Below are 15690 nucleotides of genomic sequence, written 5' to 3'. Positions count from 1 at the left end.
CAAATTTTTTATACATTTAATGACGTTGATCTGATAATTTACGGAGTTACAGATGAAATAAAATGTGTGATGCTTTGTGGAATGAACTGTATTATCTTGGTGTTGACTTGCCTTGAAAGAGTGCATTGTCTATACAACCTAGTATTGATATCATCATATTTTTTGAAATTCAAATTGAAAATTAATTGTTTGTTGTTGTTTGAAAGGCAAGCTTTGTTGTCAGTATGAGTGCACATACTATTGACTGACAACTGCAGATACGCTTAAACAGAGTTAAGAAATGGGCAGAAGAGAATGGTTTCAAATTTTTGACATCTAAAACTCAGTGTACATCTGCCAGTTATTTCAAAATCATGATGATCCATAGCTTTATTTTGATGTTTGTATTATTCATAATGTGGAGGAGACCACATTTGTATGGCATATTTTTTTTACCATAACTAACTTACCTTCTCCATAAAAGATGAACAAAATTTCCTTTGAATATACTACCAAAGCATCCTATAATTACACAAATGATGTGGTCTTTAGGTCCATTTATTAAACCATGTACACTCATGACCATTCATTTTTACAGTTTTCGTACTTTATGTTTTTTTGGCACAATATAGTAAAAAAATTTCTCCTATGCCGTATAGTGCTCCTACATATATGTGTACTGTCATTCTGGCAACTACTAGCCAGGTCCACTTCCATGCTTCTTTCTTGTTCCTTTTTGTCAAAGGAAGAAAACAGAATCAGAAAAACAACAGTTTTGTGATAATTGCTCATTTTATGTTTCATTAATCAGGTATGTCAGTTTACAAATGACATTTAGTCTTTTTTTTTTTCTTCAGATGAAACTGTTCCCATGTTAAAAGAGAAGGAGGCAGCTGATTGTAATCCTACCCAATTGTCAGGTAAACTTATCCTTTTGTTACATTTTAAGGGGTTCCATTATAATATAGACATGTATGGCCATCATTCTCATCAACCCTGTATATATGAGCTTAACTGCACTGTTGTTAAATCTTGAAGTTATCTCAGGGATCACATAAATAATACTGACTTAAGTTACAATTTGTATCATATGACAAGTGTTAGAAGTCTGTGTGATGTTTACTGGTAAACTGGTTCATGATTTCGAAACTGTTAATTTTACCCAGCAAAATATAAAAAGAAAGTAGCACAAAGAAGGAATTCCATATTTTATCACAGGAATATCATATAGATGTAAAATATTGACATGCTGGAATTTTTGTAATATGGATGCCAACAATTATATGAATGTAAGTGGTATGTTTAAAGAAATTTAATTTTTGACAGTTTCTTTCTTTTCGAAAGAGCACTATTTCCTACATGTTCCTGGCAACTGTTTTTTTCTCTTTGATTCACGGTGTCAATGTTATGAAAAGAAACTTGTGTTTATAGTTGTGGTTTAAAAGACAGTCACAGCATATGAAGGATTGTTGTGCTTTAAATATTTAGCCCCGAAGCTTGCAGCATGTTCATGTGCCACCAGAAAGTATTAGTTCAGCATCTAATGGCATGTGGACTATGTGTGAGAATATGCTTTCAGATAATTTCTGTAACTATAATAGAAAGATGTTGGAGTGAGTGATCTGACACCAAGACTATTGAAGATATTCTGAAACATTGGTACATGCATTACCCTAGTGGTGTAGATGAGCTTTATGCAATTGAGAATTCTTTTGGATTTGAATGTTGATCTTTTTTTGTCAGTTTATCTCAATCCATCCAACCATGTTTCACATATTCTGAGAAAATCTAAAATTGAAAAACAAACATTATGTCAGTTACAAGCCTGAACTGCCAGAAATACACAATATACAAAGTAATAATCTAGTGTTTAGCAGTGCAGTCTCTTGATACCATGATATGACATCCCTAGCCAATATATATTTATATTCTAATTCTCTAACCAGTTGAACATTTCAGTTTAAATTTGACATGCATACAGAAGATTAGTACAAAAGATTATGACTTTTATGGATCATGTGTATGAAAAGTTGTGAAGAGTTATATGACATACAATACATCTTGAACCCTGTTTAACCTACACATAAAATTTGGCTAGTTGCATCCAGCCAAACAATTCTTGTGACCTAATGTTGATGCTAAAGTGATTCCTGTATGTTAAGTTTTCTGTTGCTTATGCCACTAATACCTTGCACCTTATTTCACCAACACTCGAGAAATTGATGACTGAAGGCATCTCAAGGAGAGCTAAACAGCCACACAAAAAAGCATGTCACTGACCCAGTTTTCACATTTGAGTGATTTCTGTCTTTTTACTCATATATTTGTTACACCTGTTAATATTCTACCTCCACCCATGAAAATTGCTTTACAGATGCATGTTAAATAGAGGATTTCAGCATTTATAAGACTTTGTAACTGTAACCTAATTTCCATGCCTTTGCAATATTAGTATTTTCAGCTGTTTCCATGCCCCTTTTGTACACAAGAGCTATCTTATCATTTGATGTAGACCATCTTAATAAACAGCTCGACAATAACAGGTGTTTCACAAACTATGTGTTCCGTTTTTTGTTTTTTGTTGTGTTTTTTTTATTTTTGTTGTTTTGTTTTTTATAAAAGGAATCTGGTTTGATTATGAATTTGAATCAATAAGTAGTCTGGTTCCCTGATTAGTATGCCCCATGCTTTGCATTCCACTATCGTAGAGAGCAAAGCAGGGAGCATACAGATCAGGGAACCAGGCTACTCAACAACAACTTAAAGCAGTGATGTAATACTCAATGTTTTCGCGTACACGTGATAGTTGTTGAAACTAGTTGGAATATTGTTAATGATCTCTCAGTGGTTGGGCATCTTGAAAATAAAGGTCTTTTTGTTTTTGCACAAAACAGATAACTTCATTAGAAAAAGCAGTTTATTGAAAATGATTCCCAATGTGACTTAAAAATGATTATTCAGCCATTTAACATCAGTTTGCCCCCCCCCCACCTTTGTGGTTTTCTCTAGTTCCAGCGAGGATGGCAACATTTCATATTGTTTTGGATGTTCCTCGATAATTCATGCCCTCACTTACAGTGCGGTCAATGTTTTTGGACCTTGTTGTACGTGAGTTATCGAGGGAGCAGTGTATTTTTAATTCATGATTATCCATAGCTTTATTTTGATGTTTGTCTTATTCATATTGTGGAGAAGATCACTTTTGTATGGCTTATTTTTTTACCATTATTAACTTTCCTTCTCCATAATAGACATATCAGTGTCAGATGTTAAAGAATTGTTGCAAAACATATTAGAGAGAAGACTGGAAGGTCCTGCTGGTTAGATAGCTCATTAGTAACAACTAAACTTGACAATGGCTCCAATGTGCATGGATCAGCCTGTAAATCCTACCTCCACATGCTAGATCTGGTACAACTTTGGGTACATTTAGAACTTTCCCCTCAGAAAGCCTCTGTTTTGAGCCAAATGAACCAGCATTTTATTCGGGATGAACAAAATTGCTTCTGAGTATACTACCAAAGCATTCTGTAATTATATTAATTACACAAATGATGTGGTCTTTAAGTCCATTTACTAAATCATGTACACTCATAAACCAAGATACATTCCACTCTCTGGCATACAAATTCATCTACAGTAAGAAGCAGGAGAAATCAGTGTTGGAAATACTGTATTAATTGTATGTTCCAAAACCATTCATTTTTACAGTTGTCATACTTAATTTTTTGTTGGCACAATATAGCAACAATTTTTCTCTTGTGCCATACAGTGCTCCTACATATATGCATACTGTCTTTCAGGCAGCTACACCTCTCCTTCGATAACTTGCACACAACGGGTTCACAAACATAGACCGCACTATAAGCGAGAGCACGAGTTACCGAGGGACCTCCAAAAATTAAAAAAATCATCTTAGCTATACTTTGAGAAAACTGCGGGTGGGTGTGGGTGTAGGGAACTGGGCTGTTTAATGACTGAATCCTCGTTTTGCAATCACATTGATAATAATTGTTAATAACTCGCTTTTTCTAATGAAGATGTTCGTTTATCTGTATAAATAACATTTATTTTCAAAATATCCAGCATGTGAAAGATCGTTCCTTTTTGTTTTAAACAATCAGCACGTGTATGTGAAAACATCTGTGTATTATGTCACTGCCTTTTGTTTTGTTGATTAGTCTGGTTCCCAGAGTGGTGTGTAACATTATCCTGCAAAGTCAGGAGTCCAAGTAGCAGGGAACTAGACTAACTGTTGATACACCACCAAGCAAGTTTCCTCTTTTAAAATAACTAGTGACATTTATTTTGTTAGACAATCATCTATCTCAAAACTCAAATTTTGTATTGTTCAGTTAGTACAGTGTGACCCTGCTATAACACGGCAGTTGGGAGCCATAGAACCCTACCACGTTATAGACCGAACCGTGTTATAAGCAACCAGGTCAGTTAGCTGAAGAAAATGTACCCCAAGAAATTGTAGGGGGTGTAAGTAATAAATGCAGGCGGTAAAATACGTCATCACACATCTTAAATTGATGCATATTAAATGAGAAATACACCTGTAGTGAAAACAGAGAAGACATATATAATAGTTTATTTAGAGAATTATGAATTGGTACATATACATGAATCTTGTTTATATATAAATGTTTAATGTATAGCATGAAAAGATTACCAACACCGTGTATTCACCTGTGAACCTCATCATATACATTGAATCCATAATACAAGTGATTCCATCAAAAATATGCACACACACGGCTTTAAAATATTAAATAATTTTGTAACAGGTCATATTGGTCTGAATTACTGGAAAAACAGCATAATCACATAACAAATGACGAAGCACATTTACATTTCAATACATTCCAAGTCGGTAAAAGTTAGTTTGCGTTTTAAGCCACCATTGGTAGCATTCATAAGCACAAACTTTTTCCCTACAAAAACGAAACTTTCACAGCACAGTTAACATGTTCCAGTCACGTTGGAAAATGCAAAAATCTATCAGATTCCATCACTTTTATTTAAGTTATTTAAGTTAACTGACTTCCTTTGAAGAAAAGTTCTTTGCTATTATTGAAAGATTGTAGTCAGCTTTCTTTGACAAAGGGTGCATGCGGTATTGAAGTCACCGCTAAAGGTCATTGGAGAACCAAACAAATGCCCATTTCTTATTGTGGTGGCAACATCAAATAATTGTATTAAATGATTGAGACTGGTATCTATTTCCATATGCTGAGTACGTTTTCATAACGGTCAGTGCTTCAGAGGTAATCTGTTAACTTTGAAATTTCAGGAGACTATTTTATCTAGGTACATTTTTAAAAAGAAATTGGCCGTCATTTGGACTATTCTAGTTACTGTCCCTCCATGCCTATTGAATAATCCAATAAGTAAATGTATTTTTTTTAATTTTATTTTTTAAATTTGTGGTAGCAGCATGATGCTGCCTTCCACATATGCTTCTGAAAAAGGTTCAACAAACAATAAAGGCGCAGGTATTCTGATGACAGGGATTATTACAGAAAATGTGAGTGTTCTGAAGGATTTAATTCTGAGTCAAAAGAAAAGGAATTTTAATTACCATCCACATACAAATATCAGTCTTTGTAAATATATTAATTACTAGCAAGTGGCCAAACATCCGATGAAAGATATATTATGAGACAATCCCTCGTCTATTTAATCTCCATTACAGAAATGTCAACAACAAAAAAACGGATATTTCACAACATATAGAACTCATTCTAGATGTCAAGATAAGTGGATTATGATATAAAAATGCACTATTTAAATGGTTGGTCAGTATGGACAAAGAATTTGTTTATGTAACAATAGATAAATTTCAATGCATTTTATATCCAGTTTGCGGCTTCCTTTCATGGGGCCTCCAATTTTCTGCACTCCAAACCAATGTTTGTATATAAAAGTGTAAACAGCCAACAGTGTCGCCAATAAAAAAAAAGCCGCATGGTATGTTTTGCAGCCAATAAGGAAAAACAATCCAAGTTTGTGACATTGGTAAAGACCTACGCGATCCCAGAATAAACTTTTTATGCTGTTTTTTTCCGTACTTTTGAGAAGAAAAATACTTTTTCATGTACGAGAAAAATACATTAAAATTTCAGGATCCAAGCCACTTTGTCTTGTATTATTCATACTCAATCTCTTCCCCAAAATGATAACAAACTTTTTATGTTTTTTTTTTTTTTTTTGTACTTTTTAAGAAAGAATTTTTTGTGCACAAGAAAAATACAAGTATATGAAATTTCGGGAGCCACGCCACGACTGTGTTATATCCGAATATGTGTTATAATGGAGCACGCTGTAGCTGGGTCACACTGTGCAGTATTGATGTCGTGATTTCATTGGAAGTGATAGTGAAACTTCTTATCATCCTTGATGATATCTTTTAAGTGCCAGTTCAGGAATTCTCTGAAACTTACTTGCCCACAATGGTCCGTATCTGTGAAACCAAGCTTTTTATTTTGCGAAGTATTCATTTCGCTTGGTTGCCTTGCTGTCTTTGATCACAATTATGAATGAGTTGGTTAAATTAAGGTAGTTTATGTTGCATACACAATGACATTTATAACAGTGTTTGATTGATCAACTGAAGTGAGTTCACCTGACATATGACCGGGGCTGCTAGATTTTAAGTAGGATGGATTTTTGTGCCTTTTAACTTTCCTTTTATTCCAGCTCCTTTATTTGATTCAAAAGGCATAATTGGCATGATAATACAAGGGAGGCCAGCTTTTAATTCAATGCAACAGTACAACCAATACTTCTGCAAGTCAGTTATCAAAACACGGACAGGACTTAATTGGGTTCTCAGAGAAATGCCTGCGGACATAGCTGATACATGTTATGTTTGAATACACATTGCATTTATGATGATTACACTTAAGAGGAACTAAAGATAGAATTAAAACACAAATTTCACTTAATAAAATTATTTAATTGACATTTAATAATGTACTGCCTACACTAGGTGTAAGTGACATTTTCAGTCATCAAAATTCCTTGAATATCTTTAATTATGATGTACTAAGAATGTTGTTTGGAAAGAAAATGAAACCAATTATGACTCCTTATGAAAAGCTGATAATTTCACATTGATTAAAATTTCCAGGTCCTCTCTACCGTTTTCAACCATAAAACAAGTGTTATATCATCGTTTCAGTTAGCAATTTTGATGGCGATTTTCTTTAAGTTCAGTAAATAGGGATCAATTGGGGGGGGCTATTTTCTGGTTTTAAAAAATGGGATCCATGTCTAACCCCGCGTTATAAGCAGGTTCGCGAGTTATTGATGGAGTGGTGTACTAAAATGTGTAGCCAGGTTCTCTTCCATGCTTCATTCTTGTTCCTTTTTGTCAAAGAAAGAAACAGAATCAGATAAACAACAGTTTTGTGATAATTGCTCAGTTAATGTTTCACTAATCAGGTGTGTCAGTTTAAAAATGACATTTAGTCATTTCTTGTTTTTCCATTAGATGAAGCTGTTCCCATGTTAAAAGAGAAGGAGGCAGCTGATTGTATATCTACCCAATCATCAGGTAAACTTAACCTTTTCTTCCATTTTAGAGATTCCATTATAAAATAGACATGTATGGTCATCATTCTTGTCAACAATGCAGTTTTGGCATAGCTTTTTTAGGACCATTCCTGTAGAGAAGACATATTTATATTTCATGTAACATTTATTACATACTGTGAATCACTTGAGGTTTGTGTAAATCAGATGTTATGGTTTGGTTGAAAGATACTTCATGAATTGTCATTTGAAAATGAATTATTGACTGATGATGCATATATCTTTGTTAAAATTTTTACTGACATTCAGAGAGGCTTACCCCACTGTTGTTATGTCTAACTCAGGAACCACATAAATAATACTGACTTTACAATTTGTATCATATTGACAAGTATTAAAAGTGTGTGTGATGTCTCCTGGTAAACTGGTTCATCGTTTCTAAACTGACAATTTTACCTAGCAAAATATAAAGTGATGGTAGCACAAAGAAGGAGTTCTATATTTTATGACAGGTGATCACATTCCTATAGAGGGGCCCCAAGTGGCCGAGTGGTCTAAAGCACTTTCCGTTACGGATCACTGCCATCTTACCTCTGTCTGCGTGAGTTCGAGTCTAGGATTCGGCTAATGTGGGTATGTGAGAAAGCTTGCCAGTAGCTTCTCTTGGGTCGGTGGTTCTTCCTGGGGTTTTCCAGGGTTCTTCTCCACCATTAATACTGGCCGCCATGCATAGCCTATCGTGTGCTGAAAAATGGCACTAAACACCACAACAACAACAACAACAAACAACATTCCTATAGATGTAAAATATTGACATGCAGGAATTTTTATAATATGAATGCCAACAATTATATGAATGTAAGTGGTGTATTTAAAGAAGTTTAATTTTTGAATGAAACTTTCATAATGAAAGAACACTATTTCATACATTTTCCTTGCACGTGTTTTTTCTCTTTGATTCGCAATATCACTGTTGTGGAAAGAAACTTGTGTTCACAGTTGTGGTTTAAAAGACAGTCAGAGCATATGAAGGATTGTTGTGCTCTATATATTTAGCCACAAGCTTGCAGCTTGGTCATGTGCCACCTGAAAGTATTAGTTATCAAATGGCAAGTGGACCATGTGTGAGAATTTGCTTTCAGATAAATTTTTTAATAATAAAAAGGTGATGGAGTGATTGAAGATATTCACTAACATTGATTGATGCTTGAGTACTTCCTGTATGTTATGTTTTCTGTTGCTTATGCCCCCAATATCTTGCACCTTATTTCAACAACACTCGAGAAATTGATGTCTGAAGGCATCTCAAGGAGAATAAGGAACTTGCACTAAAAAGCATGTCACTGTGACCCAGTTTTCACACTTTTGTGATCGACTTATTCTGAATGCATCACATTAAAAAAATGTCGTTCTCTCTAAAAATCAATGTCATTTTCTAAATCTACAGAAGAGGCTACTGAAGAACATTTTCTAACATTGCTGTAGTATTTTTTCATGTATTATGCCTTGCTATTCTTCAGCAATCTTTTGAAAGAATTATGACATATATGTTTTTATGTGCCATGTGCTGTCTCTCGTATATGCTGTAAACCATACAGCATTCATTTGTAATTCTTATTGGTCATAATTATCAGTCTTCACATTTATCTTCATGCTCAAAAATTATTATTGCCATTTGTGTCTTTGAAAAGAGAATCCAGATCACTTCAACAAGAATAATAATGACAACATGTTGATTTTTAGTCTATTCTGGTGCATTAATTGGCTTATTTGAGGGGATGGTTGTTGCTTTTGTTATGGGGTTAACACTATTTATCAGCACACACTATGCTGTGCATGTTGGCCAGTCTAACTGGTGGAGGAAGAACCCAGGAAAAGCCCTGTATGAACCACCAACCCATGAGAAGCTACCGGCAAGCTTTCTCACATAACTACATTGGCCAGACTTGAGACTCAAACCCATGCGGACAGAGGTGAGGCAATGATTAGTAGAGGTGAGTGCTATAGACAACTCAGCCATCCAGGGCCCCTATTTTTGTTTGTAGTTTGAAATCTATTTTAAGTATTAAAATATGTTGAATATTTGTTGCTTTAGATTAAAAGGATGATTTCTGTTCAGTTTTGGCAAATTGTTTAAATACATTGTGCGCTTATAAAATCTTGTTGCAGATCTTGTTTAAATGATAAAGGCAATAATAGTCTCTTAATATATGAATCTCTTACACATTTGTCATAAGATGAGGCTCTTTTTGTGGGCTTTTGGTGGGGTATAGTTGTATTTATTTTAATGTTTTCTAAAATTTGTTATAAATTGATCTTGGAAATAGTATGAACATTAAAAAGAATCAGTTGAACATTTTTGTGAAAAATAATTTGAGAAAGAGCATAGAAATAGTAGTTGATGCAGAACTTAACATAGATTTTAAAACAGGCTTATGTTTGTAGATAAATGGCTTTGTTCATTTTCTGATGTACATGTGTGCAGTCATTGTCAATGGGTGGAAGGATATCCAAGAAATTTAAAACCAGATATTTTCACAATTTTAATTTAGGTACATATATCTGTTCAAATGCCTAGGTAGGCCACTGATAAATACTACAAGCAATGCTACTATAGTTTTGTACAGATGTGAAATTGGCATATGGTAATGTTGTTACTTTTGTGATGCCCGAGATCTCCTTGCTTAATGTGTGAACTTCCATGGCAGGAGCAATACAATCAACAGCAGGCTTTATTCAAATCTGTGATTGAGTCTCGTGATATGGAGTGGGTACCACTCAATGTAGTGAACTCCAAGTTAAGTTTAGTTTCATTTCCTTTTTCCATGACTGTAGATAGAGTGGACAACCCAAAATCCATGATGTGTATACTGCATCTCTTTTCTGTGAGAGCTGTTCCAGTAAAACATATACCCCTCAGGGGGAAGGCGCTTTCAAATTCAACCAACCCACAACAGAAGCAATTTTAAAAAATTATGATCCACCATCAGATATGTTTTAATCGAAAAACACTGCCCCCTGCAGCAGCATATTTTTTAAACATAATTTCTGGCTGTGGGTTAGTGGGTGGTAGAAGCGATTTTAATATTGGGTTGGGGACAGAAGCAATTTAAATGACAGCTGGCTGGAGGTAATCTGCTGAATTCTTATAGATCATATAAACTACTGCATATTTTTATTTTTATTCATTCATTATAATCAATCTTTTGCCTTTTTGTTTGTTTGTCTGTCAGCCATGTATGTCTCTGATACTGTGAAATCACAAATTTTCTTGGTGGCTTATTATTTGTATATGTCACTGATCAGTTTCTTAATACCTACTAATTAAACGTCCATGAATATAGATTTTATAATAGGGATTTCTAATACAGAAATTGTGAATTTGTATCCTTACTAAATTGTGTGTTTACTAAAGTGATCACTATTTTACTATATTTCTTTGTTCTCAGGCATGCTGCTTTTGATTAGAATAATAGTTAAATCTTGTATTACTTTAACTGTATGGTCAGATGCTAAGATTCCTTGTTATTGTTTTTCAGTAAATGTTTTGGTAATCTTATACTTCATGATTTGTCAGAAGAAAAAAACCCATTAATGCCTGTTGAAGTGATGTTGCATTATTTCTGCCTAGTTTTACACTATATCATTTCTTGTAAGAACATATAATTCAGTTACCGATGTCTTATTTTTATGCTTGTTGCAAGATTAATATAAAGTTTAAAAAAACAAAAGAAATATAGCAAGTCAAAGATTTTTATATCATTAGATTTTTAAAAACGGATGAAAGTCATGGAATAATTTTCCCCAGAGTACTCATAAAATCAATGTCATTGCAGTTAACTGTATTGTCAACAGCATCGTCATCATCATTGATGGCCTAACAGTAACATTCTGCACTTTCAATCCAGTTGTCACAGGTTCTATCTCCCACTTCGAGTCTTTCATATGAGACTTATACCTATGGCCTGAGGGGCTTTCATGGCAGAGTGGTATAAGATGCTTGTCTTGTGATTATACAGATCTGAGGGGCTTCCATGGCAGTGGTACAAAATGCTTGTCATGTGATTACTTGCCTCCAAATATGTGTAAATGAGAATGTTGCCAGTTACTTGTGGAAGGTCAGTGGTTCTACATAAGTGGTGTTTGGTGTCTCAAAAGGACTTGGATTTTCTTCAACATTAAAACTGGCTGCCATATATAGATTCTTTTCATCTGAAAATGGTGTAAAGGCCATAATGATCTACCGAAACCCGAGATCTCATGTCTAAATGACTTCGGCTGTTGGAGATAACATCAAAAAAACAGAGACTCGATGTTCCCTAGTGTACTAAGGTGCTTGCTTTTACATCACTTGCACATCTCACAGAGTGGTTTTCTTTTCACAGAACAACCAATATGGTTTGGTGGTCTTTCTGGGTTCTTCCTCCACCCAATATATTGTTAACTCCCCCCCCCCAAAAAAGCCAAACTAAATCAACCAACTAATCAACTGTGGCAACAGCAGCAAAGATACTAGTCCATCATTTCTGCCACAGCTATATGAGTTTATAAATTTTGCCTCTAGTAATTTTTGTAGACCTTAGGATATCATCAGTTATGCCTTTCTGACAGTTACCAAAAAGTCATCATCAGTTTGTACAAATGGACTTTTCATGGTGAACATATGAGAAGTCTTAAGCAATCCTGCATCATGCGCTGCCAAAAAGTTTACATTTTAGCTCACTTAAAGTTTCTCTAACAATGTCCTCTGTTATAACTTATTCAAGCTATATTCACCAATATCTGGAGATATACATCTGTAATAAATATTTTTAACTAAGTATGAGAATGCATCAATGATTTTCAATGATGCATTTGAACTTAGCAACAACCAGAATCAACAAACCAAGAACAGAACCTTAATATCTACTAATTGAACATCCATGAATACAGATTTTATCATAGGGAATTCTTTTCTAATACAGACATCATGAATTTGTATCCTTACTAAACTGTGTGTTTACTAAAGTGATCACCATGTTTTGCTATTTTTCTTTGTTCTCAGGCATGCTGCTTTTGATTAAAAATAATAGTTAAATCTTGTATTGCTTTGTATTGCTTTGAATGTGTGGTCAGATGCTATGATTCCTTGTTATTATTGTTTTTCAATAAATGTTTTGGTCAGCTTATAATACATGATTTGTCAGAAAAAAAAAACCATTAATGCCTGTGGAAGTGATGTTGCATTATTTCTGCCTACTTTTACACTATATCATTTCTTGTAAGGACATATATTTCAGTTACCGATGACTTATTTTTATGCTTGTTGCATAACTAATATAAAGTTTAAAAAAACAAAAGAAATATAGCAAGTCAGACATTTTTATATCATTAATTAGACTTTAAAAAATGGATGAAAGTCAAGGAATCATTTTTCCCAGAGTACTCGTCAGAAACAATGTCATTGCAGTTAACTGTATTGTCAACAGCATCATCATCATCACTGATGGCCTAGCAGTAACATTCTGCACTTTCAGTCCAGTTGTCACAGGTTCTATCTCCCACTTCTAGTCTTTCATATGAGACTTGTACCTATGGTCTGAGGGGCTTTCATGGCAGAGTGGTATAAGATGCTTGTCTTGTGATACAGATCTGAGGGGCTTCCATGGCAGTGGTACAAAATGCTTGTCATGTGATTACTTGCCTCCAATGTGTAAATGAGAATGTTGCCAGTTACTTGTGGAAGGTCAGTGGTTCTACAAAAGTGGTGTTTGGTGTCTCAAAAAGACTTGGATTTTCTTCAGCAGTAAAACTGGCTGCCATATATAGTCTTCATTTGAAAATGGTGTAAAGGCCATAATGATCTACCGAAACTTGAGATCTCATGTCTAAATGACTTCGGCTGTTGGAGATAAACGTCAAATCAACAGAGGCTTCATGTGCCCAAGTGTACTAAGGTGCTTGCTTTTACATCACTTGCACATCTCAGAGTTTTTGTCACAAATCAACCAGTTTGGATTGGTGGTCTTTGGGGTTCTTCTTCCACCTAATATATTGTTGCCCCCCCAAAAAAGAAAACACAACAACAACAGACCCAAAGAAATCAACCAACTAATCCACTGTGGTAACAACAGCAAAGGTACTGGACCATCATTTTTGCCACAGCTGTATGAGTTTATAAATTTTGACTCTAGTAATTTTTGCAGACCTTTGAATATCATCTATGAATTATGCCTTTCTGACAGTTACTAAAAAGTCATCATCAGCTGGTACAAATGGATTTTTCATGGTGAGCATATGAGCTGGAGAAGTCTTAAGCAATCCTGCACTACACACTGCCAAAAGTTTACATTTTAGCTCACTTATAGTTTCTCTAACAATGACCATTATTCCAACTAGAACTGTTATAACTTATTCAAACTATATTCACCAATATCTGGAGATATGCATCTGGAATAAATATTTGTAACAAAGTGTGAGAATGCATCAATGTTTTTTCAGTGATACATTTAAATTGAGCAACAACCAGAATCAAGAAACCAATAAATAAAATTATTCACATTCTCAGGCAGAAGTACAGTGTATACTGGTAATTATAATCTGCCAATTTTTTTTCCAACCATACTGATTCAGTGGACATAATCACCAGAATGGACAGAAACAGACCAGATATAACCGGAAAGTTAAAATCGATTTGATACATCTTTTATGTAGCTAAATTCACATTTGTTTAGTTAACTGTACACCCATTATTGTCTTCCCTTTGATGTAATTTCTTTCTAAAGCTGAGAAAATAATGTTGCACACATAAAAAAGAGGCACACTTCTACTTATTATTGTTTTATTATACTTCTCCATTCCAGCCTGTTCTTATGATCTTGTCCCCCCACATACTGTTTGTCTTGTTTATGATATGTATGTAAATTTGTCACTTACTTTTCTTACAACTATACTAACTGTGAATATGCATATCAGTGTGAAATGCAATGGGGAGACTAAATCCAAGATTGAAAACTTCTATATTTCTGGATGTATTCTGCTTGGATTCCATATTTCTGCAAAAAACTCAAGAATTCAGGACTCACTGTACTAATTCAATTCCCACTGTAAATCTGTGCAAACACCATGACATTAAAATTCAATAACTTAAAATTTTGAGTGCTCATAATCAAATTTATATCAATATAGACACATCTATGATGACAGATTTTGTGAAAAGAAAACCATAACAGCTGCACTATTTTCTGGACCTACACAAACTTGAAATGGCTGCATTCAATACTGCACCAAAGAGTCAGCTGCTGATTTCAGGAATGAGTCTTCCAAACTCGGGTCTGTAAAGGGATGGAAATTATGTTAATAAAACATTGTCCCTCACTTTTTTCAGTTACAAGTAGAACAAGCTCTCAAAAGATTCTTTGTACTAAAATCTTACTTTCATTATCAACCAATCATTGACAGTCAAACCCATATATACTCTATTTTATCTTCACTGATTTATAGTATGGTTCTCATTCTTTCATATCTGTAGTGAGTCCTTCAGCAACTCTCAATGGTTGTAAGCCTTTTTCGACCATGCTGACTGGACACATTGTAAGATAATGTTCACGCAACAGAAATACCATCGGATAGCCAAGGACTAATAAAATCAATTAAGATAGTCAAGTTATCTCCCCTGCAGGGATGCTGCCAGGATTTCAGGATTTGCTTTAAGTTTTGTGTGTGTGTGATCTCCAATGAGGGAGTGGTGGCAGGAGGAATAGCCATTGTTAAATATCTCCCAGCAAGAGAAATAGCCATTGTTAAGTATCTCCCTAATACTTAAATATCTGTCACTCTTTCTTACTGTTCCACTCTGTTAAGGCTCTACTGAAATCAAAATACTCAGAGATGTCATCTCTTGTTGTATAGTGACTATTACTGTGATGTCATTGGGCAAGGTCATGTGGTTGTGGTGGGGTCTTGGTTGGGATGGCAGAAAGACCATAGGCTTACTTCATATTTGACAGCTAATTACGATGCTATCAGAAGAATTAAAATTTTTCTAACAATTCATTTGGATTCGGATTATATATTTGGTTCATAGTCAGTGAACAGGTTCTAAACTTGATGTGTTTATTTTGGAGCCATGTTCCTCCATCAATTCGATCTTTGAATATACCAAAAGTGAAAGTAGTACAGATGCATCCT

At 34.5% G+C, this 15690-nt stretch overlaps 1 protein-coding gene across 3 annotated transcripts in view; it reads left to right on the top strand.

The window, feature by feature from the left end:
• Window positions 1-15690, top strand: part of LOC149793662 (uncharacterized) — a 76865-nt gene that overhangs the window by 45263 nt on the left and 15912 nt on the right. For all 3 annotated transcript variants that reach the window (XM_089967648.1, XM_089967647.1, XM_089967646.1), the window contains 2 exons: window positions 837-899; window positions 7481-7543. In XM_089967648.1, coding sequence (XP_089823774.1) covers window positions 837-899; window positions 7481-7543 — 126 coding nt within the window. The remainder of the gene's footprint in view (window positions 1-836; window positions 900-7480; window positions 7544-15690) is intronic.

This window comes from Sinohyriopsis cumingii, chromosome 8 (assembly GCF_028554795.1).
Source record: "Sinohyriopsis cumingii isolate HCF-2022 chromosome 8, ASM2855479v2, whole genome shotgun sequence".
NCBI classification, from domain to species: Eukaryota; Metazoa; Mollusca; class Bivalvia; order Unionida; family Unionidae; genus Sinohyriopsis; species Sinohyriopsis cumingii.
The sequence above is the reverse complement of the archived record's forward strand: the minus strand, read 5'-3'. Positions and strand labels throughout refer to the sequence as shown.